The sequence below is a fragment of the Oculina patagonica genome, chromosome 7, assembly GCF_052425735.1.
Source record: "Oculina patagonica isolate OP01 chromosome 7, crgOcupat, whole genome shotgun sequence".
Classification (NCBI taxonomy): Eukaryota; Metazoa; Cnidaria; class Anthozoa; order Scleractinia; family Oculinidae; genus Oculina; species Oculina patagonica.
The window spans coordinates 13,856,583-13,883,769 of NC_135764.1; the positions used below are offsets into that span (position 1 = coordinate 13,856,583).

A 27,187-nucleotide genomic window follows, 5' to 3' on the forward strand; every position below is an offset into this window, starting at 1 on the left:
TTTAAATCCACTGCGGTTTTGCCCTACGTCAAAGGTCTTTTCGAACAACTTCGCCGCTGCCTACAACAACAAGGCGTGCGCGCTGTTTTCAAGTCGGAAACCACACTACGATCGCACCTAGTACGGCCGAAAGACGCTGTTGATCCCACTAAGCAAGATGGCGTTGTTTACAGGATTCCCTGTGAATGTGGCAAAGTTTACATCGGTGAGACGGGAAGACCTATGCAAGACAGGATCAAAAAGCACGACCGGGACATCCGACTCGCCCGTACCCAGACCTCCGCCGTTGCAGAACACACCAACAACACCGGACACTACCCGCTTTGGAATGAGGTAAAGTTTATTGATCGTGACCCACACTGGTACAAACGCAGGGTCAAAGAGGCAATTCACATAAGACTTCACCCTAATAATATCAACAGGGATAATGGAATTGAAATTCCTGAAGCATGGATGCCCACGATCAAAAAACACAACAACAGAAGAACTGTACGACAGCGGACCGCTGAGGGAACAACATGACACAGAAACAGCGAGGATCGAAATGCACCAATCACAGCTGTTGAAAACCAACCAATCACAGCGCCGCAGCGTGCTTTATAAGTTCACGCACAACCAGTCGATCTTATCGCCTGATGAAGACTAGCAGTGTGCAGTCGAAACGTCGCGATCTCCATCACACGTGACTTCGTCGTGAGACAAACGAAAAATACTTTATTATTATTATTGTACTCTACCACGATGAATAACCACAACATTTTTTACGATATTAAAATGATTTCTTTTCGGCAGGGATTTGTCGTCAAACGCATTAACATTTCTCCCAGGTGGAGTATTTAGCAACCAAAAACGTCTTGCGACACTGTAGGTGAAACGGGATACACAGTGTGCTTTATAATCATTTGTTTATGGAGTGTTTTAACGACATAATTATAATGTTTGATTGTCGCTCAACGGCTTTGAACTTTGCGACTGATGGAAGGGTCATTCCCGGAACGCAAAACTAGACAACAATTAAAGGAGAAGTTCACTCCAGAATGGCCATTTATTTTCTTTACGCCAATAAAAAGTTTATACAAAGATATGTTATTCGCCAAAATTTCAGCCTCCAACGTGCGCTATAACCCTACGAAATCTTTCCCAAAACTCGACAACTGAGCGCCGCCATCTTGGAGCTGGTAATGTATGCGTGACGTCAAAGAGCTCAGCCTGAAGTTTGGCGGGATAATTTTAATAGTCGAAACTCCTTGTTTTTTGTATCTCTTGGAGCTCTGTTTGAGCAAAATGGAGATGCACAAACAGCCATTTTGACAAACAAAAGCCACTACGAAGAAACAAGAAGTTTCGAGTATTTAAATTTTCCCGCCAAACTTCAGGCTGAGCTCTTTGACGTCACGCATACATTACCAGCTCCAAGATGGCGGCGTTCAGTTGTCGAGTTTTGGGAAAGATTTCGTAAGGTTAAAGCGCACGTTGGAGGCCGAAATTTTGGTAAATAACATATCTTTGTATAAACTTTTTATTGGCGTAAAGAAAATAAATGGCCATTCTGGAGTGAACTTCTCCTTTAAGCACTTTTTAAGAAAACCAATTTCTTTAGTGTTATACACATAGTGGTGGTTTTGATGATCTAAAGGGCTGTACACCAAAATGCCGCAGCCAAAGCATGCATTTTTGCACCACAATCACTTTAGCCGGATAGCCGGATACATTTATTTTTAATTTATGTAGACGTAAAAGTTCGTATTTCCTTTATATTTTATTGGTGCAATGCTATTTAAGACAATACGATATATAAGTACGTAGTCTTCTAATCTTTGAATTATTGAAGTACATATTCTTCTCAGGAAATTGTCTTTAAACGCTTTGACATCTCTACCTCACGGAGTGTTTGCCACATTGCCAGCTGTAGATTGTCTGTGAGTAATAGTCGAAGCAAGGCGGTTGAAGTGGAGTTTGGGCTGTAAAATCAAAAGCGCACAAATCATGCCAGTTATATTAATAGACGGTTCTTTTCAATTAACTCTCCTTTCACAAAATTAAAGTACATCAGAAATTTACACCCCTCCCATTTACACGCGAAGATTTAAAGTAAAGGAAAATAATGGGAAGTGACTAATGCTCTAACTCGCTCGTTATGACGGGACGCCATTGAAATCTTGGGCGAAAACGTTTATTTATCAATGGCTTCTAAGATTACCTTAGTCCAAATACCGCGATTTTAATACAGCTTTTGGAAGATTATTTGCCAATTCCATGATGGCGAGTTTTGCAAACGTCTTTCTTCATTTCCAAGAAAATTACGAATACATTTCACATGTTAGTCGATTAATCTCAATCCTTACATGTAAGTCTGTCTGGAAGCAAAGGGTGAAATTATCGAAATCATCAATGCGCCAATCCAAAGAAGAATGACCACAAGCCTACTCTGTAAATAGCCATAACGCAAACAGACATAGCGCAAAGAGGAGTAGCGCGAACAGGCATAACGCAAAAAGGCATAATACAGCAGGCATAACGCAAAGGGGCAAAAGGCAAATGGGCATAACGCAAAGAGGCATCATGCAAAGGAGAAAAGTACAAACAGCCATTGTGCATATTACTCTCGTCCCAGAATCCTTATTTTTTCCTTGTGTTGGAACTACGTGAAACCGAAGAGCTCTGAGGACGAAAAGTACCACAGATAAGGGCTTGGGCATCAGTCAAATTTACTAAAAGCCTTTGTTACTTTCGGTGACATGACCTACCAAACCATTTAAGTGTCATGGTCAGAAAAAATCAAAGAAATTTTGGCCACAGCCAAAAACTCATACTTTGTCAGTTTGAGGGCCTGGGTATGTAACTGAAAGATATGAAGTTAGTTTTTCGAAATATTCAAATTTACGGCAGAAAACCACGAATAACGGTAATCGTACCGGAAGCTCAAATTTCACTTCTCGACAATCCGAAATTTCACGCTTTTCAGCTTCTTGCTACCCAGACGTTTCAACCGCTGTAAATCTTTCCTTACCTTAGTTGCATAGATTGACTCTTCCTTTATTGAAATATAGTTAGTATTTTTATCTCTGATTATTTCTGAGCCAGCTGAGCCTCGATTAAGTAGACACATTTTTCTCATTTAGGAAAAAGGCTAAAATAATCCAAATTCAGTGAGGAAAAAAGCTGACCGGTAGTGCTTCAAATCTTCTGATATTTTAGCCAAAGAGAGTCCAGTCGTTGAATTTTAGGTTTATGGTTTCAAAAGTGTAGGATCTAGTAGCAGTTTTTAACAAAGGTCGATCAAAGGTCGACACAATTACAATTCCGCGGCTTTGAAAAGAACAACTGAAACACGTGACACGAAACACGCAATAGAGTAATTTGTATATTTTTTGGGCAAAGACAACACGGTAAAAGTAGCTTTGAAGTTTTATACGTTTGAGACTTTAGAAAAATAGTATTTATCCTAAAGATTGCCTGCAATAGAAGAAATACCAAAAATAACAGCACTTGAACTCTCCCTGATGTTCGTCACGCACGAGCGACTTGGAGCGGCGAATGACAAAAATATTTTCCATTGATTCAAAGTAAGTCATATTCTGAAATAAGAAAAATCTATTTTCTTTAAACTTTGCCCACCAATCTGTCTTAACTAAAAAACGAAACAGCTTTCATATTTGCAAATATCGCAAGAAATATTTTTTTAAGAATTACATTCAATTGGACCACGACCGGCCTATTTTTAGCAATGGCGACAACTGAAAATAGGAAAAAACGTCGAGTCACCGCTTCGAAAATTATGCTCCAATTTTAGGAATTGTCTTAACTCTCCTGGAATAAATTGGACCTTTATCTGTATAAAGCATGCAATTTTGGTTCGTTAAAAAGAAACAAACAATACGGAATATTTTTGATTTGAAGTGTACTTGGCCATCTGACGCCAACGGCTCAAAAAAATTGCACATTTTTAACGGGTCATTGCGCAAAAGTCCAACTACTTCCGCATTACATTTGTTTCCATACCAACTAAAAAGAAGTCAAAGAGTATGGAAATGGAAAAATATGTTGTGGTTTAAGCGAGCTTTTAGTGCAACCAGGCGGCAACTTGGCTTATGTTGCGAACATGTTTTGTTTACATTGCAACAGCGGGCAGTTGCTCACGCGAAACCAATTTAGCATAAACAACACAATATTTCGTAAACATTGTAACCTTACAAAACTTTATATCCGCTCACACAATAAAACATCATTTAAAACTCGAAAACCTTAGCAGCTAGCGAGTCAGCAAAAAAAATACTGTCGCCTACCTGCAAGCCGGTGAGACAACAAAATTCATTGTCAGGTCCGCCATGGCCATGTTATTGGATTCCACATTTCTTTCTGGTTTTCGTCAACCATAGTATCCGCAGAAAGATTCAAACGGTAAACATAACACACATAACATAACATTGAACATACCACATTATTGTGATAACTGAAACAAATGAAAGAAAGTTGCGGGCAACACATCCCAAGAAATCAATCGATCACAACAGATCGGCTTGAACAGTTGATTGAAAGTTGCGTCACGCAATCTAACCTGAATCCAACTGCCTTATGGGCGAACTGAATAATTATTGTCCAAGAATCGGACTGTCCCAAAATATCGGCTCTAAATATTTTAAACAGATGTATATGTCCTCGTGTGCACCATTTTGGTATGTTTATTAGAAACAAAGCTTACGTATTAAGCTGAAAACGTATTTAGCTGAAAGAAAACTCAAACAGTCCTATTCGCGGACGGGTTTTTTCATTCCCCGGTTGGGCGGGTTCGTTAAGGGGGGGGGGGGGGGGTGTAATAGAGCTCAATTGACCTCATCATCTATTCCTTCTTACGGAGAAAGAAGTAGGGTGGAAATTATCAGAAGGATAGAAAAACCTTGCACATTTTCTGGCCACACTAAAAATATAGGCAACGAAAAAGTGAACAAGACATTTTTGCCTAGAAAAATTTTCCACTTAGCCATTAATGGAAATCTATAAGCTTATACTACCGTAATGTGAGATACGTTTACAAACCTGATCTTGTCGGCCATGTGCACATTTAGCACATTTCTGCTTCTAATGGCTTTTTTATCACCACGGTGAGTGGGATATTAGAAAGGCCCGTGCTGTTTTGAATATTTCCTATGAAAAACTAGAATGGCGATGCTTGGGACTTATATAATTTCGCCTTTCTTTGATGAAGACAATCCAAATACACCTGCTCTTGCAAAAACTAGTTCGTGCTCTAACAGAAATGCCACGAAATTAAATGGTTTGCTATAAGATCATTGCAGTCTCCAAGACGAACGAGCTCGGTTATCCCCTTCGATTGCCACAACTTCCTCTATACTTTGAAGTGTGAAACAAAAAGCGCAACTCCTCCATTTGTTTTGTAAGTTGATAATGCTTCGCGAGAACAACAACAAAGTATGAATGACAAGTGCGTGGCGGCGTGGTTTGTAAAGACTTATTTTTGTTCCACTTTTTATTTCTTTCTTACTTGCCTTTCTCGTTTACTAGAACAATTTATTATTTTGAAAAAGCGGGTTTTTTTGTATTTGAAAAGCGAGCCTAAAATTTCAAATTTGGAAGCATCCAGATGTAGATGTACAGGAAGTGGTCGAAAACAAGAAATCAAACAAATACGTCGGTCAAAAATATTTACAGCCCATATTTTGGACAGTCCGATTCTTGGACAATAATTATTCAGTTCGCCCATAAGGCAGTTGGATTCAGGTTAGATTGCGTGACGCAACTTTCAATCAACTGTTCAAGCCGATCTGTTGTGATCGCTTGATTTCTTGGGATGTGTTGCCCGCAACTTTCTTTCATTTGTTTAAGTTATCACAATCATGTGGTATGTTCAATGTTATGTTATGTGTGTTATGTTTACCGTTTGAAACTTTCTGCGGATACTATGGTTGACGAAAACCAGAGAGAAATGTGGAATCCAATAACATGACCATGGCGGACCTGACAATGAATTTTGTTGTCTCACCGGCTTGCAGGTAGGCGACAGTATTTTTTTTTTTGCTGACTCGCTAGCTGCTAAGGTTTTCGAGTTTTAAATGATGTTTTATTGTGTGAGCTGATATAAAGTTTTGTAAGGTTACAATGTTTACGAAATATTGTGTTGTTTATGCTAAATTCTTTTCGCTTGAGCAACTGCCCGCTGTTGCAATGTAAACAAAACATGTTCGCAACATAAGCCAAGTTGCCGCCTGGTTGCACTAAAAGCTCGCTTAAACCACAACATATTTTTCCATTTCCATACTCTTTGACTTCTTTTTAGTTGGTATGGAAACAAATGTAATGCGGAAGTAGTTGGACTTTTGCGCAGTGATCCGTTGAAAATGTGCCATTTTTTTGAGCCGTTCGCGTCAATGGCCAAGTAGACTTCAAATCAAAAATATTTCGTATTAATAGTTTCTTTTAAACGAATCAAAATTGTGTGCTTTATACAGATAAAGGTCCAATTTATTCCAGGAGAGTTAAGACAATTTCTTAAGTTAGAGCATAAATTTTTGAAGCGGTGACTCGATTTTCACTTGTCGCCATTGCTAAAAATAGGCCGGTTGTGGTCTAAATGAATAAAATATTTGAACATATATCTTACGATACTTGCAAATATGAAAGCTGTTTCGTTTTTTAGTTAAGACAGATTTGTGGGCAAAGTTTAAAGAAAATAGATTTTTCTTTTTTCAGAATATGGCTTACTTTGAATCAATGGAAAATATTTTTGTCATTCGCCGCTCCAAGTCGCTCGTGCGTAACGAACATCAGGGAGAGTTCAATTGCTGTTATTTTTGGTATTTCTTCTATTGTAGGCAATCTTTAGGATAAATACTATTTTTCTAAAGTCTCAAACGTATAAAACTTCAAAGCTAATTTTACCGTGTTGTCTTTGCCCAAAAAATATACAAATTACTCTATTGCGTGTTTCGTGTCACGTGTTTCAGTTGTTCTTTTCAAAGCCGCGGAATTGTAATTTTGTCGACCTTTGATCGACCTTTGTTAAAAACTGCTACTAGATCCTACACTTTTGAAACCATAAACCTAAAATTCAACGACTGGACTCTCTTTGGCTAAAATATCAGAAGATTTGAAGCACTACCGGTCAGCTTTTTTCCTCACTGAATTTGGATTATTTTAGCCTTTTTCCTAAATGAGAAAAATGTGTCTACTTAATCGAGGCTCAGCTGGCTCAGAAATAATCAGAGATAAAAATACTAACTATATTTCAATAAAGGAAGAGACAATCTATGCAACTAAGGTAAGGAAAGATTTACAGCGGTTGAAACGTCTGGGTAGCAAGAAGCTGAAGAGCGTGAAATTTCGGATTGTCGAGAAGTGAAATTTGAGCTTCCGGTACGATTACCGTTATTTGTGGTTTTCTGTCGTAAAATTGAATATTTCGAAAAACTAACTTCATATCTTTCAGTTACATACCTAGGCCTACAAATTGACAAAGTATGAGTTTTTGGATTGTGGCCAAAATTTCTTTGATTTCTTTGATTTTTTCTGACCATGACACTTAAAATGATGTTCAAACGGGCGGTCTATTCGTTCGTATTTCTTTCAAAAGAGCTGTGGAGTCAAGAATGGGCGGTAAGGTCACTGCTCTGGGGACGTTATGTCTCACTGCATTTGTTTTCTGTTTGTATTATACCTGATTGCCATGTGCGTTATGACTTCATGCGTGATGTCTCTTTGCGTTATGCCGCTCTGTGTAATGCCTCTGCGTTATATCTGTTTGCCTACATATTTGCGTGATCTGTTTTAGTATTTTTCCTGTTTGCGTTTTGCATATTTGCAGAATCGGCTTGTTTCCATTGTACTTTGGATTGATATATTCCTGATTTCGATGATTTTATTTTTAATACTGAGTATTGAATTTTGTCATAGATGTACCTCCATAACAGGCCAATGCTTTTGGAAATCTTTCCAAAAGTGTTGTTTTTGATCATGGATCAGTCTGTCACGTTTAATCTAATACTGATGTTTTGGAAAGTCCAGAATAGCAGGTTCTGGAAATGTGTTTCACCTAAAAAGACGTCTTAGTCAAACAACGACAACACTAAATCGTTTTTAACACATTTCACATAGTTGAAGAATGATTAAAGTCAACGTTAAAGTCGGCCCGTAGCTTACATGAATTTTTTTCTAGTTAGTTTTTTTACCGGCTACCACCATCCACATTTTTATATATACTGGCAACTGTTTCCTTTTTTGGCAGGTCGCTATCTTCAAACAATATACGTAAACTGTCCGCCAGTTCATTCATTTATACAGACAGACTAGAAGGCTTGTACGTTTTTTCGTTCGTTTAAGTTTTTACTTAAGTTTTTAGATATGATATAGTTGTGTTAATAATTATTTTAAGGGACCCGATCTCAGTACATTTATAATTATTTCCAACTCGAAGAAATATTGCCCGATTTCAGGCATACAGTTGTTAATAAGCTATTAATGAGTTGTATTTTGACTGGCTCACAAGACTCCCAACTGATAGAACATTTTTTCAAAAATAACAGAGTGAAAAAAAAGTTTAAGCAGCTTTTACCTATTTATTTCAAGAGTTTTACCGAATACTGCAATAACTTGCAACAAGAAGAAGTCAGTTGGCTTGTCTAGCAGACTTGCTCACCTGTAAGTGCCATAAAGTTTAAATTTGTATTGTCCCAGAACAAGGTTACTTCGCTAAGGTGGGAAATAAGATAAAACCCAAAACAAAAGGTGAGACTGTAAGGTCTATTTCTAATCCCCTCTGCGTTCTTTCAAGCGACCTTTATTATCAGTATGGCGCATGCTCGAGTAGGAATTTACAAATTGTTCATTTGGCTAGATAAACGGAGAGTCAGAGTGGTGCTTTAAGAGTCACCGTCTGTTAAAACCAGGCAAACACAATAAAAGCCAAAGATGTGGTCGGCCAAATTGCTTCATACTAAGACCATAGAGGCACTGTCTTACTTCCATCTAAGCAAGTTAAACGTTTCTGATAAAACTTGCTGCTTTAAAGCATCATTCAAACAACAAAACAAGAGAATAGAGGCGAAGTCGTTCAGCGAAATTTGACAAACCATTCGCACATCCGGGGTAAAGGGCTTCTATAGTTTTCAGCTATGTTCTATGAAAAATAATGCCCGCTAGAATTCCTTTGCGCGTATACAGCGGCTATATTCTAAAATACGGTACGTCGATTTATGGATAAACATGCTTAAGCAAGCTCCTTAATCGTTTTTGTATAGGAGATACGAGATCCACTCTTTATCACCCCTCAGGTACTAGTATTTCTACCAAATGTGACCAAAATTTAAACGCCGGTCAATATACATGTGATGAGCAAATTTAGCAGAAAAACTGGAACCAGAGGAAGTGAGCCCTCATGGAGTTAACTTTAGTAAATATATCCATAAGTCCACCTAACCTGTCTGTGGTGTTAATATAAGCAAATCGGCCGACCCCATCTTTGACCCCCTGCCCGATTTTCTCAGACAGTGACTCTTAAAATGGCTATAACAAACAATTGCTAACTGATATCAAACTTAAAGGGAATGGCCAACGGCTATTAAAAACCGTACCAACAGCTATAACAGGGATTTTTTTTAATTTGCATAAAATTCTGTTATGGTCATGAAAAATTTATTAACACTCGTTACATATTTTTTTGACGTTGTTTCGCTTTGTGCTTTTATCTATTATTACATTTGATCCACTTCCCTCTTAACCCGCCCCTCATTGCAAAAGTCAACTTCTAGACCACAAGTGCAATACATATTAACTGTTCCCAACTTTTGAAATAACAAACATAGCACTCACATGTTAACAACATTGACCTATTGTACAGACAAAGTACTAAGACTGAGGTTTTGCTGCTGGAAGGCGATTTGCTGAACTGTTTACGGTTAAAGCAATAATTAGAAATCCTTCTCCTGCAGAGATCTTTCCTACAACAGAATTCAATATTTACCAAAGAAATTGCTCCGCTGTCTAGAGAATTTGCAATATCTGTATGTATATGTTTATATAGTAGATTTCTAAAGATTTCATCAATTTGACAAATGCATTGCTGCCTCCATATAAGCACATATTTCTCATTCATATTTTACATGCCGTTATCTCTAGTCATGCGTTTATCTCTAGTCGAATTGACTATTGTAACAGCTTATTATATGGACTACCGGCATGTCAGCTACAGAAATTGCAAAGAGTTCAGAACTCAGCCACTCGCCTTGTTTTAGAACAAAGCAAATATTGTCACATTACGCCTCTGCTTAGATCACTCCATTGGTTGCCTGTCAAGTTTCGTATTGACTTTAAAATTTTATTGTTAACGTTTAAGGCATAATCCATGGTCTCGCTCCGCCTTACATTTCCGAACTTATATCTGTTAGGGATACTGGTGGTAGATATAACTTAATGTCAAATTATGGAATACATTTAAACTTTCCTACATGCTAGTCTTTTATTACCCTAGGTGACAGATCTTTTTATATGGGTTCCCCAAAATTATGGAATGATCTTCCCATTTTTATTAGAAATATTTTATCTGTAAATAGTTTTAACAAGTACCTTAAGACTCATTTGTTTCGGAAGACGTTTTTAAGCTAATTTTTAATTTTTTATTAATTGTAATTTACACTTATCATGTATTTTAGTATTTTTTATTAATTTTAGGGCCATAAAGTAATTTTAATTTTTATAAATATTGTAATGCGCAAGTGAAAATCCTTGATTGATACTTGCGCAATATAAGTTCATTAATTATTATTATTATTATTATTATTATTATTATTATTATTATTATTATTATTATTATTATTACTCATCGTGTATATCAATCCTAGCAGTGAACATACAAAATGTCGAATCTAAATGTGACTTTCAGGAAAAACCGGGCATCAGGTGACAGAAGTTGAAAAATCACTATGTAGTGCCACCCTCTTTAAATAGAGATCTTATCTTTTAGGAGGATACAAAAACCTGATGAAGTTTGCTGCCCCGAGAAATCTTAGTTTCGAGAAGGAAATAATAATTAGCTTGAGAGTTTACGATAGCAATTTTTTTTGCAGTCGCATGAGCAAGCACCATTTTCAACGTGGCGGCGTTTAAGCGACGAAAATTGGGCTAGTGTACGACGGGCTTAACCATACAATTTCTCTCACTCATTAACAAAATCAATTCTAGCTAGTTGTGTGTCAGCCACATTTAATGCCACACGGAATCCTAGTTTAAAAAAACTACATCATGTATGGTCATTATGTTTGGAGAGTAAAACTTTCCTCTTTTAATTATCGAAAAACTGAACATTTACACTTTTTGCTAGATTTTTGCAGAATAACATGTTTGCTTCCATATCGAATGAGACCTTTGCCAGCGCCACCAAACTTCGATATATGTATGTATTATAAGCTGACTTTTAATTAACTTTAAATTGTTTTTTTTTTCAATGGCAACTTTGCTCTATCGGTGGAACCAGTATTGTCGGTGGCGCCGAAAGTCTGTTTTGGGGGACTCGACATACCCGAGGTTGCTAACTGCGCGATTGCGATTGCGTGACAACATTGATCCCGACTCATTGATTTGAAAATAAAACCGGGGATCTTTAAGGCCAGTTTACACGAGCAGTTTTTAGGTGAACATTTTTATTTGCTCGTGTAGACGAGGAATATTGGCCATTTTTATGTGGTAAATATATTTGCTGAGAAGATGGCACGTTAGCTTTTAATTGAAAAATAAAACTTGTCACATACATTGCTCGTATAGACAACTCATCACATAAAATGTGGCAGATATTGCGACAGCATTGCGTATTGCGTATGCGTTTTGGCGTATCTCTGCTGTTCAAAGTCATCACTGTCACACAACTTCAAACTGTTGACAAATAACTGTTGTGCCAGATCAGCACGATCAAATATACTTGTCGCATGAACATTGCCAAATCAGACTTTACGAGTGCTTCAAGGAATGTTTGTGAAGAAGGGCACTTATTGCCCGACTACACTATCGCGTCTTGATAGCAGACAGTACAGCGCGCTGAGAAAATTATACATGTCTTACTTTAGTTAATATTTCAATTATTTACACTTTCGTTTTGGTGAGGACTTCATGGCCCTCGTCTTTAATATTGAAGTACTTAAAGGAACCCAAGGAGTGCATCGTTGGTACGTAGTGCCTCATGCATATGTTGCTGTATTTTTTACCACATCTAGAATATTAAACGCAAACCACTTACAGAAAATTCCACAACGAGTCTTCTTTCTTCAGCAGAGTCGTGGTACCGACCGTATAATGTAAGTATATTCTATCACTGACAATAGCTGACCACTGACTACCGACAATAGAACTTAACTCCAATACGTAACATGCGCCCATGTTTTGGAAATATTAAATGAAGACCGCATTATGTTATGCAGGTTTAGTCAAATTGTGACTTCTTTGACACAATTCGTCAATTTGTTTCGTTTTCGTAGACAAAATTACAATTATTCCCTCACTCCTTTCCTTACCACGTTGGGGGTGTGGGTGGGAGGGATACATATGAATTAGCTTGTAGGTTAGTGGGTTAGTACTTTGCAATGGAGATTGTCACGTGGTATATTGCCACGCACTTTGCCTCTACATGAAATAATTTTTGGTGTACCTAAATGAAAAACATGTGAGCTTCGTCGAACTACGACTAATTACAAAGAAACAATAAATTTAGGAGTGGTTGTGAAGAATGCGATACCAGTAGAAAACTTAGCTCTTCCAACCGTTCGCCTGGCGAACGGTTTTCAGTGATTGGCTGCCTTAAGCCACATGATGTTAAATGTGTTCTGCAGCCTATAGGAAACTATTGTTCACAACGATTCAAACGGCTATGTGTCGAGTTTATTGTAGACTAGTTATCTATTGACGTCATCAAAATTCTAAAACCCAGAATGACAAGACTCCTGAATTTTTAATCATTCAATGGCTATTCGACGTCCTTAGTATATATCCTGTTGAAAGTTTTTAGCTCGATAGCATCCACCGTCTTTGAGATAGAGCATTTTGAATTTCGGAGTTTCACGCCACACGAGATCAAAGATGGTCGCCAGAAGGCTGTTACGTTTTCTTAAAAAAAAGGCTTATCCTACGATTTTTAACAGTTTGAACAGCTGAGGTTTTGAGAGAAGTGTTTATGTGAATAAATAAGAGATGGTAAATGCAGCTCGGTGAAGCTATTAGAAGCTAATAGCTATTAGACTTTTAGTAAATGGCCCAGCTCACCACAAGTCTCTCGTAGCTCAGTTTGTTAGAGCCCCCAAACGGTACCTGGTAGGCCACGGGTGCGATTCCCGTCAGAGATTAAAATTTTTCGTTTTTCTTTCTCCCACGCTCGCGTTGCATTTCATATTTTCTCATTTGTTTTTGCGAATGTTTACTTGTTCTTGTTGGTGATCTGACAGCTTTTTGTAGCAGAATTTAATGCCAGATGTTTTCATTGATTTCCGGCCACCATGTTGGAGCCTAGGCAGTTGGGCTCCAACATGGCGTTTCCATACTGTGCTCTCTAAATTTCTTTTCGTGGCGTGATAGTGGTGTGACAGTGAGAAACACCTATAATGAAAATCACAATGATAATGAAAAAAATGATAATAATAATTCACTTAATCACAGGTTTGGTGAAAAGGAACAGAGAAACGGAGAAACGAACGACCAAACGAGCAAATGACCGAGGAAGCAGACGGCAGAAAAATGATGTGGGAGGACTGATGGGTGGATAAAGTAATTAACCCTGGACGTACAAGGGGGCACCCCCCCCCCCCCCCCAATAAGGTTTTCCCGAAATTTTGAAAAGAGGATTTACTCTGCAATGCTGAAACTTTCAGTAGCTGTTCATTCAACCCTTGCAGAAATTTTGATATGTCAACCATGTGCCCATGATTTTTGATGTTGTCATGACAATGTCGTAATTAAAATCAAGTCTGGCCAAAAATCGAAATTTATAACCTTTTTCGTATTTTCCCCAGCTTTTTGAAACAGAATTGAACGATTTGTTTATTTTTACATTCCATTAACGCTATTTTGTGATTTTTTATGAAAATGGCGAAATCCAAGATGGTTCTAATAGCGTGATGTAATATGACGTCACAGTCAACAGAAGTTATGTCACCTTGTAGATTAAGCGATGGGCTTTCTACTCAGTGCAAAATAATTTCAGTGCGCCTTAATAGAACGAAAAATCCGGGGAGGGGTTCCATCCACCCCTTTTCCTCTCTCCTTGTAAGATGGTGGGTGTATGAATTCGCTTGTACGACCGAGAGTTAAAAATGTGTCACCCAAACAAAAAAACAATAAAAAAACTACCATCATAAAAAATGACGTTATTGTAGCTTCACATTAAACGAATCTTCAGTTTGATGATCAGAATGGATGACAAATTTATATTTAATTCTAGATCTTCTTAATGGTGTATGAGTGGCAAGCAAATAAAGCCTCACTTTTAAAGTTTTTGGTTTCTTTTCGGCCTTGTATATTATCCAAAATATTTGTTTTATTTTTATCATTTTCTACTTATTATTGATTTCCTGCTACTTAGCATAAAAAAAATAATTTCATGGGACATAAATAATTTAATTGATTGCCTCATGTTTTCTTCTTATCCTTTAAGAATGTTGTCAGATAATCCTATAGAGACAATTGAGCCGGAGGCTTTCAGAGTTGACATTAGAATGCACATGTAAGTTACCAATCCCTGAATAAGCCAAAGTAGTAGATATACAGCACATTTCCATGTAAAACAAAAAATTACATAAATCGCATTAACGTTATTAAGTTAATTTAACAAAGAAGTTTTTTTAAACAGAGTGTATAGTAGATGTAATTAAACGAAAAATACCAAAATTGCAGTCAGGAGTAAACAACGCTCATAATGTATTCAAGACGTTTCGACCGAGAATCTTCAGTCTTCTTCGGTTGTTAACATGGCAGAAAAACAACGGCTTTTTAACGGTTTCACATTTGTACGCGCGCGCGAGTGACTAATACAAGTACACGCGAACGCTGCGCGTATAGTAGATGTGTTGACGAGTATGTCAAAACTGTTGAATATTAAATATCTCAGGGTTAAAGACGTTGGCGGGGAATTCATTAGTTATAGAAAAAATAAAAAGTTTCTCAGTCAACTGAATTGCCTTACTTTCAAGTGAATTGACCAGAATTTAAAAAAGTATAATAAAGTTCTCACCAAATGAGTTGAAAGTGCTTTTAAAATAGTTATAAAATCCAAACGGTTCGGGCTTAGCCCTTCATCAGTGGAAAGTCGATTTCAGTTAAAAACGTTGGCTTGCGCCATGAAAACAAATTTAAGTTCAAAGGCGCGCGCGCGATAAGGGCGCGCGACAACCTAAAGATATCGAAAATCTGAATTCAGACCATGTGGCTGACTGGTGCCCAGCTTGAAAATTAGACGCATTTCCTATCGTTTCCGCCGCAGAGCATGACCCCTCGGACTTGTGCGTCTTGTAGGGTGTGTCCGTTTGCATTTGCGTTTGCACACAATTTCTGCTTCTGACATCTCCTTCCTGGACATTAATCTTCGCATTACAAATGGTCGCATCAGCACTTCCATCCACTACAGGGTCACAGACACGCACAGCTATCTTCACAAACAATCTTCGCATCCTCGGCACTGCAAGGATGGTCTCCCCCGTAGTCAACTTCTTAGACTTCGGCGTCTGTCCTCTGACGACTCCAATTTTCTGGAGAAAGGCAAGGAAATGATTTCTTTTTTCGTTCAACGTGGGTACTGTGCCTCCTCTCTACAGCGTGACCTGGACGCAGTTCAACGGGTCAAACGTGATGACGTCATCAAACATCAAGACTCCGAAAGTAGAGACCTCAGTCGAATTCCCTTGGTTCTCACATTCCACCCTTTAAGTGAAAGAATCAAGCGGATCCTCGTGAGCAACTTCAGCATTCTATCTGGCGATCCACAGACGAAAGAAATCTTTCCTCAGCCGCCGCTGGTAGCGTATCGCCGCGATCGCAACGTCCGAGACACCTTAGTGCACACCGCCGACCGTAACCAACCTGGCCCTCACGTGGGAACCGCGCCTTGCACCCACAACCGCTGTCGCACGTGCTATTACATTTCTCGTGACAGCACCCTACAGGGTCCCCAGTGCTCATTTAACATCAAGGATGCTTTCACCTGTCAGTCATCTGGCTTGGTATATGCCATTTCTTGCCGCCGTTGCTCCGCCGTCTTCATCGGCGAAACAGGCCGGACATTAAGAGAACGCTTCGGTGAACATCTCCGCAGCATTGAGAAGAACCTGCCGGGATTTCCTGTCGCAGAGCATTTTAATGCAAACGGACACACCCTACAAGACGCACAAGTCCGAGGGGTCATGCTCTGCGGCGGAAATAAACTACGCAAACGCCAGGAAATGCGTCTAATTTTCAAGCTGGGCACCAGTCAGCCACATGGTCTGAATTCAGATTTTCAATATCTTTAGGTTGTCGCGCGCTCTTATCGCGTGCTCTTAACGCGGCGCGCCTTTGAACTTAAATTTGTTTTCATGGCGCAAGCCAGCGTTTTTAACTGAAATCGACTTTCCACTGATGAAGGGCTAAGCCCGAAACATTTGGATTTTATAACTATTTTAGAGGCACTTTCAACTCATTTAGTGAGAACTTTATTATACTTTTGTACTTCTACAAGTGCCACGCAGCACAAGGAAATTTATTTTTCCATTTATCATTGATTATTGATCAGAATTTAGACAGTTTTTGGCAAAATGTACCTGTATGAAATCATAGGGTGTCAAGGTTTTTTGAGCGACTGATGTTATCGGCAGCCATCAGATGATAACAATTGTTTGGTCGTGCTTTTCTCCTTTTCTGTCTAATGCTAATTTCCTTTCTGACGACAGATATTTACTTCGAACAAAGCTGAAGACATTAAGCCTCGAGTCCTTCGTTGGCCTCCATGGTTTAAATTCTCGACTGTGACGTATCACCCATATCATTATTATTTATTACTTGTAACCAGCGCGAGGGCCGCACTGGGAGAATATCGCCCGAGGTCTTTTTTGAAGGGACGAAGAGAAGTTAGGGGCGCAAAGATAATAAGAAAGACCGAGGGCGGTAGTAGCCCAAACTTGTCCAGGGTTAAGGGCAGTTTACACGAGCAATTTTTATGTAACATTTTTATGTGACAAATATATATGAACGTGTTAATGTCACAACAGTTATTTATCAATAATTCACAGTTCAGTGCGGTAGTAATGACTTTGGACAGCAAAGATATGCAGAACCAAGGCGTGCCCAGTGCCCTGTGGGAGATTGGGGACCACATATGCTGTTGTTATAATTATTTGCCGTATTTTATGTGACGAGTAGTCGTCTACACGAGCAATTTTTCGTACGTGACAACTTTTATTTGCCACATAAAAGCTAACATGCACCTTCTCAGCAAATCTATTTGTCACATAAAAATGGCCAATTTGCCTCGTCTACATGGGCAAATAAAAATTTTCACATACAAATTGTCAAATAAAAATTGCTCGTATAGACGACGCCGATGAAAGATAATAAGAAGTTAATATGGCCCTCTTTGCTGTCTGTTGCATTGAAATCCCTTATAATGGACTTTGTCATTATGGAAAAAAACCGGGCCTACTATTGGCTAATCACAGAGCGCACTATATCTTAGCAAGCTCTACCCATATAATTATCTTGTAACACATTATACAATAGTATTATCGTAATTCGACACATCATCATAACCTCTAAAAACCATTCCTGATACATAGAAATGACCAAACGTTAAGGAAATAGAAATAATGTGGATGAATTATAATGGATCCCAGTTGCTATACAGAAAAAAGAGTCAGTAAGTGCATGACTTACGTTTTAAAGTGCACCTAACCCCTGCGGCAATACTTTCAAAATTGATTGTACATGAGTTAGAGAGTTGAATGGTTAAATATTTCTTCATCTCAATGTTGCGTTTTTAAGTTATGAAAGTTTATTTTTCCAATATGTTAATGAGTATGACGTCTTCCCAGGCTTTTAAGCATACTTGTTTTGCTTATATCATTATTTACTCGCCATTACCAGACACCAAATTTACATTAAAAATTGTGGAAATTGCGAGTATTATGATAATGCTTTTTAAATACTGCTTGTGTGAACCAGTCAAAATCTGTATATTGAATGAAGACTGGGTAGACGTCATACTCATTAACATATTGGAAAAATAAACCTTCATAACTTAAAAACGCAACATTGAGATGAAGAAATATTTAACCATTCAACTCTCTAACTCATGTACAATCAATTTTGAAAGTATTGTTTCGGGGGTTAGGTGCACTTTAAGCTTACATCGATAACTTGGTAATATACATAAGGACAGTTAAGCCGCTTTTGAAATTCTATTCTATTGTGTTTTTCAGGTTGTTAACCAATAGAACCGTTAGAACAATGAAATTCTATCAGAACAACCCAGACTTTGCACATTGTACAATACATATGTCAGTACAAAGCAATAGGCCATTTCCGAGTTACCCTTCGCCTCTGTTTCAAAACGAGTCTAAGTGCGAAATCATTTATGTGAAAATGAGCTTTACCTACAGGTCCATTTTCATGCAAATCAAACTCATTTTCATTTGAATAGTTTTGCACATCAACTCGCTTTGAAACAGAGGCAAAGGGTAACTCGGAAATGGCCTATTTACGCTGTTTACAAAGGAATTTCAAGAAAATCATTTCCTTAGACAATCGTTTCGATCATTTTTTGACAGTTCTAAGCCTACACTGAGAGGACATTATTAGAACTATAAGTAGTAGATTGTTCGGAGAAATTGACTCCAATAGGGAAGTGGCATGTTGGTCTAGGATTAAGTAAGAAATGATTCATCCTCTCATAGATTATCTGAAATTATATCATTGTATAACGTTGGGAGTGTCTAATATATCCACTCAGTTAATGTGCTATTGCATTGTTTTGTTTCGGTTACAACATGAATACTTTTGATGAGGCAACCAATTTTTGACGTGACACCCATCTTATTCTGATAATCAATAGATAATTGACGTGTTTAAACAAGAAGCTGGCAACCTTACGGTGTTTGCACTAGACTGTGAATCGAGTGGTCTACGTTTGAGGCGTGATCGGGTTCATCGAGTTATGTTCTTGGGTGAGACACTTTTCCCCCACAGTGCTTCTTCTTCAGCCGTTCTGTCTATCTAGATGTATGAATGGATGCCGTCGAATTAAATAACGCTGCCACGGACTAGCATCCATCCAACGGACCTATTAAATGTACTTTTAGTCTCCGCCCGCTGCATTAGCTAGAGATACCTGCCGGACTTATGAGCCATTCAACACAAAAGTAAACTTCCTCTAAACTTCGTCTTACGTGGTTATCCTTATATCTTAAAGTGTGCGTACGAGCCTAGTGGCCCAGGACGGGGCTCATCCCAGTTTCGGTAACATGAAGCGCCTATGGGTATTTCTACTCTAATAATGATACTCTTCCCTCCGTGGGATGCTAGTTCATCGCAAGGTTACCCCCAAGCAGCAAATTCGCGGGTACCCATTTATACACCTGACTGGGTAGCGAGAGGCACTGTGGAAGTAAAACGTCTTGCCCAGGAATACAAGGACCGGAACAGACCGAACGGGCCGCTCAATCCAAAGTCCAGCGCACTAACCATTTGGCCACCACGCCTGTCACATTTACACCTTAGTTCACTGTTAAATATAACAGTGTTTTTTTCCAATGTCATTTAAAAATAGATAGATGTTCTCTCCTAGAAATCCCATAAATGCTAATACTGAAGCTATTAAAGTTGTCCAATTAATTGGGACTCAGAGTTCAGCTTTGATCTCTGCTCTTCTGGCCTCGGGATACCATATGGTTACTGGCATTTCAAACGTGGTTATGACGGAAACGTTTTTACCATGTCCTTTGGGAACATTTTCGAACTCTTCCTCTAAAGGAAAAGGGGGATGTACACAATGTTCACCAGGTATGCCACATGCATTTATGCAGCTGGTCTCTAAATCTGAGTAAGATAATTATTTTCAATTAGAAACTGGTAGAAAGACTAGTTGTTTTTGTTTAGTTTATACGACTTAAAAAAGACTGACATATCATGAAAACTTCCGTTCTTGGAAATTAGTCACACATGGCTAAAAAAAAGAAAAAAAAAATCAAAAATTGATTTCATTCACAGAGAATTACTTCAGTTGTAGTCGCTGTATTGCAAGTAGGATTGGAAATTGATAAACAAATAAGGCTTAGCGTCATTTAAAAGGGATTGCTGTGATCATAATTCAAACGTAACCTGTTCATTTTACCGGATTTTTATGGCCCATCAGCGGTCTTTCTTTTGCACAGTACCACCATCTTCCCTGTCGTCGAAGAGAGAGACCCTGAATGAGGAATGAGTGTTTGACCTTAGAAATTAAGGACCGACAAAGTTTGTCTAAGTTTGGTAAAGAAGCCTTCAACTAAACAAATGTTGCTATGGCCGTTAATACCATGTAAAATCAAACATCAACTACTGTGTACTAGTGTACATTCCTTGAACTTTACACCCATCTAGAGACAAACTTGGCATTTTTTTTTTTTTTTGAAAAAATGGTTTTGCCGGTGTTCAGGGGTTTAAGATCCTTAATTTCCAGAAATGACTTTACATTAACATCGCCATTTTTCTAAGGTATGTACCACCTCAATTAAAACCAAGCACGAAGACATCTCGCTTGCACTTGGATGATCTGCTTACCGCAATGCCCTTTCTTTTTTAGGCGGTTTTTACTCTGATGATGTCGGGTACGTGGCCACAAGCTGCAAGAAATGTCCAAACGGTTCTTTTGTTCCATTTGACAAAACACCAGGAACACAAAAGCAGGATTGCAAGTCTTGCCCTGAAGGTAAACAGAGCTGCCTAAACCTAGTGACCAGATTAATCACTCAATCTGCAACCCAGGAGTTCGTAAAATACAAACGTCTTAGAAATATAATTAAGTCATATTTGAAAATGAGGCAAAAAGAGGGCGTGTAAGGGATGGTGTAACCCCAATTATGTAAGTGGATGATAAGCCACGGTTGCTGGCCAAGAGCCACGTCCGATACAATGAGATGTATTGAGACACCATTAGTAAAATTCATTTACATCGAACAAGTAATCTTCACTTCATAGAATACCAACCATACGTAAACGAGTCTTTTTCTTGAAGCAAGCCGGATTACCTTCTGGAGTACCTTTTTTGTCTCGAGTTCTATTTTATCTTTTAGTGAAGTCTTAACTGTTATCGAGACAGTCGAATTCCAAAGGTCAAATTAACTATTTTAAACTTTTAATAGGAACAGAGACCGATTTCTTTGCTGGAAAGCGTGCCTGCAAGTGCTTGGAAGGATTTTACCGGACAAACATGTTCGAACAATGTCACAAATGTGGCGAAGGTGGCCTGAAATGCCAAGATGATTACGCTTCTCTAAAATCGGGTCATTGGTGGGAATGGCGGAACGTGGCGCACAAAGACCGCTACAGAGATTTCATTGCTAACCTCTTAGCATCTACACCAGCATTAGATCCGTCTAGCATACAGTTCCCTTTCACGATACCAACGCCTTACAAGTGTCCAAGACAAGAGTCTTGCAAAGGTGGCTTAGATTCCAATTGTGTGAATGGGTATGAAGGTCCACTATGTGGAGTATGCAGTACAGGGCACTATAAGCAATTACAGACGTGCAGACAATGCCCGTCAAAGCAGTTGATGGTAGGACAGTTGTCCGTTATTGCAGCCATTGTGTTGATTATCATTGTAGTTTCAATGTGGGCAAGCAGAAGAGAGACCAAGAAGAGTGGGAGGCGAGCTCTGATAGACCTGTTTTTCTCCAAACTTAAAATCGTAATCGGCTTTTATCAGGTCACTTACGGTTTGTTACATACGTTCTCCTTCATAAAATGGCCAGACTCCCTAGAAGTGGTCGCGAAATATTCAGAAATACTCCAGATGGATGTACTACAGATGTCGCCCATTCACTGTCTCTTCCCCAGATTACACGTGGATGCTTTTGGAAGTTTGTTCGCAATAATGACAATAAATGCTATTGTTATTGGCTTGTCTGCTCTCGCTTATGGAGTACGTAAAATAATTATCTTAAGAAGTCAAAACCTGAAAAACGGGGAAAAGTTAAGAAACATCTCAAAAACAAAAAAGCTTGTGTACAGAAATTTGTTTTTCTTCTTGTACGTTACATACCTGAGCACCTGTTCCAAGACAGCCAGTGTCCTGCCGCTTGCTTGCCGGAAACTTTGCCGCGATGAGAAAGAAGAGTTGTGCGACAAGTACATGAAGGCCGATTACAGCATACAATGCCAAGGTGCAAGCTACAATCATTTGCTGATCGGAGCGTACGTTTCCGTTGCCTATATCGTTGCCCTCCCTGCCATCTCATTTATCGCACTTTGGAAAAAACAAAAACAAGCCAATTCCAAGGATAAAATATCGCAGGACCCAGGCTGTAGCATGGAAATGATCGCAGGACTACGTTTTCTATTTGAAAACTACAAATCTGTTTCTTGGTATTGGGAATTCGTTGAAATGTCTCGCAAAATTATCCTTACATCTGGCCTAATCCTTGTGGGGCAAGAGAGCAGGTCTTACATCGGCTTGGCATGGGTCATTGCTGGAATGTATGGGATGCTTTTCTCCTGGATCAAACCTATGCAAGACTCGACCGAGAACAGATTAATGACGACATCCCTTGCCGTAACAGTTGTCAACCTGGGTATCGGAGCTGTGAGCAGAATTCCCGCAGAGAACCTACCAGCTTCGATTGATCCGTACACTGACGCAGTCTTATTCAAGATGTTGACTATTGGAGCAAATACGTTAGTTATCGGCTTAGTTGTTGGTAAGATGATACAATCAATTATTGGGTTGTAACCACGCAACAAGGCGGCCATGTTGGTGGACAACACATTTTTTTTTTTTTTCAGAATTTGCATGATAAAAGAGATAAGTTCCCAGAAGAGGCATTCCGCCGCATTCTTCGCTGTTGTCTAGTCGTCTAGTTTCCATGTCTATGAAAAAAAAAGAAACAATGTTAATATATAAAGTAAGGAAAATGGGTGTGGTATTTTAACACGGAAATTGCTAGGGGTGAAATGCGCACGTCTGCTTAATCACACCACTAAGATCCCTTGCATACTTTCCTGACATAAGTTTTATTGTTATTGTTTTTGACATAAAGGGGTACGCATCGCGAGTTTTATTCCTTAAATCCAGCAGGGTGAAATTGTTAAGCAGAAAAAGAGCACACGTATTCGAAAATGTTTTTATGTTAAACGTTTTTAATCCTTTCTTTAATTACTGCAAAACTCTCTTATTCCTTGTGTCTTTGTCTGCACACCTAGAGTAACTCTTAATTCTGTTTTCTTTTAGTTCAGTACACAGTATTTTTATTTCGTTACCTGAAAGAATGGCGTAAAAATCCTCAGTGGTCTTTTTCTTGCTGTATGGCTTTGCTGCTACCTCTCAACGATTTCCAGGGAGAAATGTCTAATTTTGTTGATACGAACCTCCTTCAAAACGAGCCCCAAACTGGACAAATTGAAATGCCCACCATTCTAACTGCAGTAAAAGACAGTGGAGCTGTTGATGTAACGCTTGAAGAAGCTGAACAGGATGATGATACCAAAATGAAGAAAAAGAATAAAAATCGTGAAGACGCCGACTACAGCGAAAAAAGAATTCATCAACAGACACAAACAGAACTATTTGCGCTTTTCGTCGCTGAACCAGTGTTCAACGAGCCACTGGAGGAGAGACGAACGTCTGTGAGTATAGCGTACAACAAACGTGCAGATAAAAATCAGATCAATGATGAGATGAACGACGGCATAGAAATTCATTGTGTGAGGAGCCTTGCGATTGTAACATAATTAAATGAATGAATGAATGGCTTTTACAAATGTACACAAAAACAAGTATAAAATTGCAAAAGATTTTTAACGGGACTAGCATGAATGTCATTCAACTCTCAATGGGTCTCTGCAAATGCGGTATTTTTAAACTTTTCAATTAGCATTGCATTTATCCACGACATTATCTAAAGATTATATGTTTTCCTTGTAAAAACAGCTATTGCTTTTTTCTTAACAATTTTCAGTACTTCTTCGGGAAAAGACCAAAACTGGGTGGAGGCGACAGCACTGGAAATGAAAACAGATAAAACGTGATCAAGTGTTTGACAAACTGAGTCCTTGAACTGGCCACAAAAGCACACAAAAGCATTGATTAGGAAACAAGTGATAGACATTATCCCATTAATCATCACTTAGTTTTTATTGATCACGAGCAGACATATATAGTTTGGTTGGTTTAGTAGATTAGATAATCTAATTATGTGGAGATCATTTGGGACTATTTTCATCTATTAATTAAACAAACTTTTTCGTTCGGCCTGAAGGAAATGACTCTCGCAATTTAACAGCAAAAAATTAATAGGAAACCAGCTAAGATTAAATAAGCTGAAAACGTTGTTCCTTCATTTTATTTTCACTTCAACTTTTTCCGTTTTATATCATTGAAATATTTTATTAAAGGGAGAGTAGTCAAAGAAGAAGCTACATTTTTAGTAGAACGATACGTAACGGTTAGCCCTTGGGGCGGCAGGTATATCCTCCATTATGGCAGTATCCAGCCAGAAAGAGATTTTTTTATATAACACTTCGGTTAATTTCTACAACGCGCTCACTTGGTTGACGTAATTTTTTCAATACTGTGATTTGATTACAAAGTAAGACTTGCGCGTTTGTTTGGTACTTCCTTATAAAATCGGGCAACGCATATCAGATTTCACGGGTCATACTGTCTGATACACATGGTCCGATTTTGTACCACATGATGCGTTTTGTCCAATGAGCGCGCGCGATAATTAATCGATGGGTTTTAATTAATAGTATCACAGTAATTTACTCATATTACTGTATTTATCCAAAGTAAACTATGACATAAGACTCAATGAAAATATGTTCGTAAGGATACTGCTTGTTATCGAAGCCAATATAAGTTAACATAAAGATTGTAAATTCACTCGAAAGTTAGCCGCTAACTCATTTCTTTTAATAAGGATGTTGTCTGAGCTGGTCGAGCTTTCTCAACGAACGGTTTTATCTCTTCTTTACGCCATTTAATGTTAAACTAGTACTTCCTATCTAACATATGTTATTCGTTTCTGTACAATTAGATCTCTATCGTAAGCTTCGGCTTTGTGGAGGAAATACGTAGGAACCAACTTCACTTATAAAATCCAGCTCGAAGCATCAAAATAAAAATGTTGGCCAACAACCCGTTGCTTAATTATCTGGTCACAGCAGGCAGGGCCAACGACAAATGGGGAAAAAATATAACAAGTCCTGAACCTATAAATGGGAGATGACGCTAATGGGCACTATGGGTTGTTACCGTACCTAAATTCGCAAGTAGTCAATCAGAAGCGCGATCTACTGTCCTGATATCCTACGATATCAAGTCCCTGACCTAATATGCCACGGTATCACGGTCACTTTGAAGTAAAGTAGTGTATTTGTACGATGAATTGAAAAGAGGTTTTACCAATAGAACAGACCCCGTAGTTTAAATTTTAGTGTTTTTTAGCGGTCGTAAAACTAAACTTGAGCGCGTCCACCAAATAGCGCGATGTTTGCCGATGAGTACTGAGACATTCAGACTGAAAAAAAATGGAGTCGGAATTTCCACGTATTTCGCTAAATTTTGATTCTGGAAAAAAGGCAGGAGAAAAACTTGGTAAAAGTGTCCAAGACCAAGTCAACACAATTTGCATTACGTACCTTGGAAGCATGGCTTCAACAGAGCGATAAATATAATCGGATTTTATCAGAAGCGCGATCTACTGTCCTGATATCCTACGATATCAAGTCACTGACCTGATATGCCACCATATCACGGCCACTTTGAAATAAAGTAATGTTACTGTACGATGAACTAAAAAGAGGCTCTATGAATGAAACAGAACTTCGTAATTTAAATTTAGCGGTGTTTAGCGGTCGTAAAAAGAGAAAGCTTTCCCGCCAAAACTAAACTTAAAGCGCGCTCGCCAACTGCGCGATATTTGCCGACGAGTACTGAGACATTCAGACTGAAAAATGGAGTCGGAATTTCCAAATGTTTCGCTTAGTTTTGATTTTGAAAATTTAGAGAATGAAACTCTAAACAAACAAGTAGAAAAAAAAGGCAGAAGAGGAACTTGGTAAAAGGATTGAAGACCAAGTCAACACAATTTGCAGTACGTAACTTGCATGCATGGCTTCAACAGAGCGACAAATTTAACCGGATTTTTGGCTGAATTTGGTTACGGTAAATACCTAATCGTACCTTTTTGGTACGCTTCGGCTGCCTATCAGGCTCGTTTGGCCTCGCCATGGGTATTTTGGCGAGACGCAGTCGAGCCAAAATACGAACCAGGGCTCGACCAAACTCGCCTAATATGCCACCGAAGCGTACCAAAAAGGCACGATTAGGTGTAAACAGTGCCCTCCGAGGATTAGCACTATCGCGTCACGTGATCAATATAAATCAACCAGAATCGGAGAAAATTTAGTGGTGAACTACAACAGCTTATATAGATACCGTCCAAGAAAAACACCCGGATGGATAGTACTCGTCCGTGAATTTTTTTTGTAGACCACATAGCCTATAGACAGAAACCCCTTCGTTTGTAACATTTCGGTTTCCAATTAAGTCTTTTATCTTGGACGTAAAATACAATCTGTAAGGATGTTTGAAAAGTTAGTGGTGAACAATGAAAACGAAAGAGCGTTTTTGTCTCGGATCTATCGGCCTGATAGTTGCCCCATGGAAATTTGATGTTCTTACAGTAGCATATTAGCCCTCGAAGATTCGCTTCTCGGGCTAGTATTTGTTTTAATAACATCAAATTTGAATTTTTGAATGTTGGCGTTGAATAATATGAGAGGCTTCCTCAGAAGTTCGAGAGGTTACAGACTCTTTGGATATAATTCCTGCAGGGCCATAAGCGGTGGACAATTCCTTTGATGACTGTACATGTAGTCCTTCTCGAAGCATGCTTCTGATAATCATGTATTGTCTTTTACTAATTCCGCGCCCCTACCCTTCGAAAATTCCAGATTATTTAAGTAATTATAGTGA

General features: G+C 38.6%; 1 protein-coding gene across 1 annotated transcript; it reads left to right on the plus strand.

The window, feature by feature from the left end:
• The first annotated feature begins 5 nt into the window (after positions 1–5).
• LOC144659224 (uncharacterized) lies at positions 6–23,937 on the plus strand. The gene is made up of 15 exons (XM_078519656.1): positions 6–333; positions 793–864; positions 1,848–1,919; positions 8,240–8,311; positions 8,581–8,652; positions 9,942–10,013; positions 11,330–11,401; positions 12,216–12,296; positions 14,642–14,710; positions 16,908–16,982; positions 18,432–18,509; positions 19,796–20,010; positions 20,792–20,917; positions 21,351–22,907; positions 23,438–23,937. The coding sequence occupies exons 1-15, from the start codon at positions 158–160 to the stop codon at positions 23,935–23,937; spliced, it is 3,309 nt and encodes a 1,102-aa protein (XP_078375782.1). The 5' UTR covers positions 6–157.
• The last annotated feature ends 3,250 nt before the right edge of the window (positions 23,938–27,187 follow it).

Coding starts and splice junctions, on each gene's coding strand:
- LOC144659224 (XM_078519656.1), top strand. CDS start 158: ATGGCGTTGTTTACAGGATTCCCTGTGAATGTGGCAAAGTTTACATCG. Junction 10,014..11,329: donor CTAGAGAATTTGCAATATCT/GTATGTATATGT, acceptor ACTTTTTGCTAG/ATTTTTGCAGAATAACATGT. Junction 11,402..12,215: donor GCCACCAAACTTCGATATAT/GTATGTATTATA, acceptor TACCACATCTAG/AATATTAAACGCAAACCACT.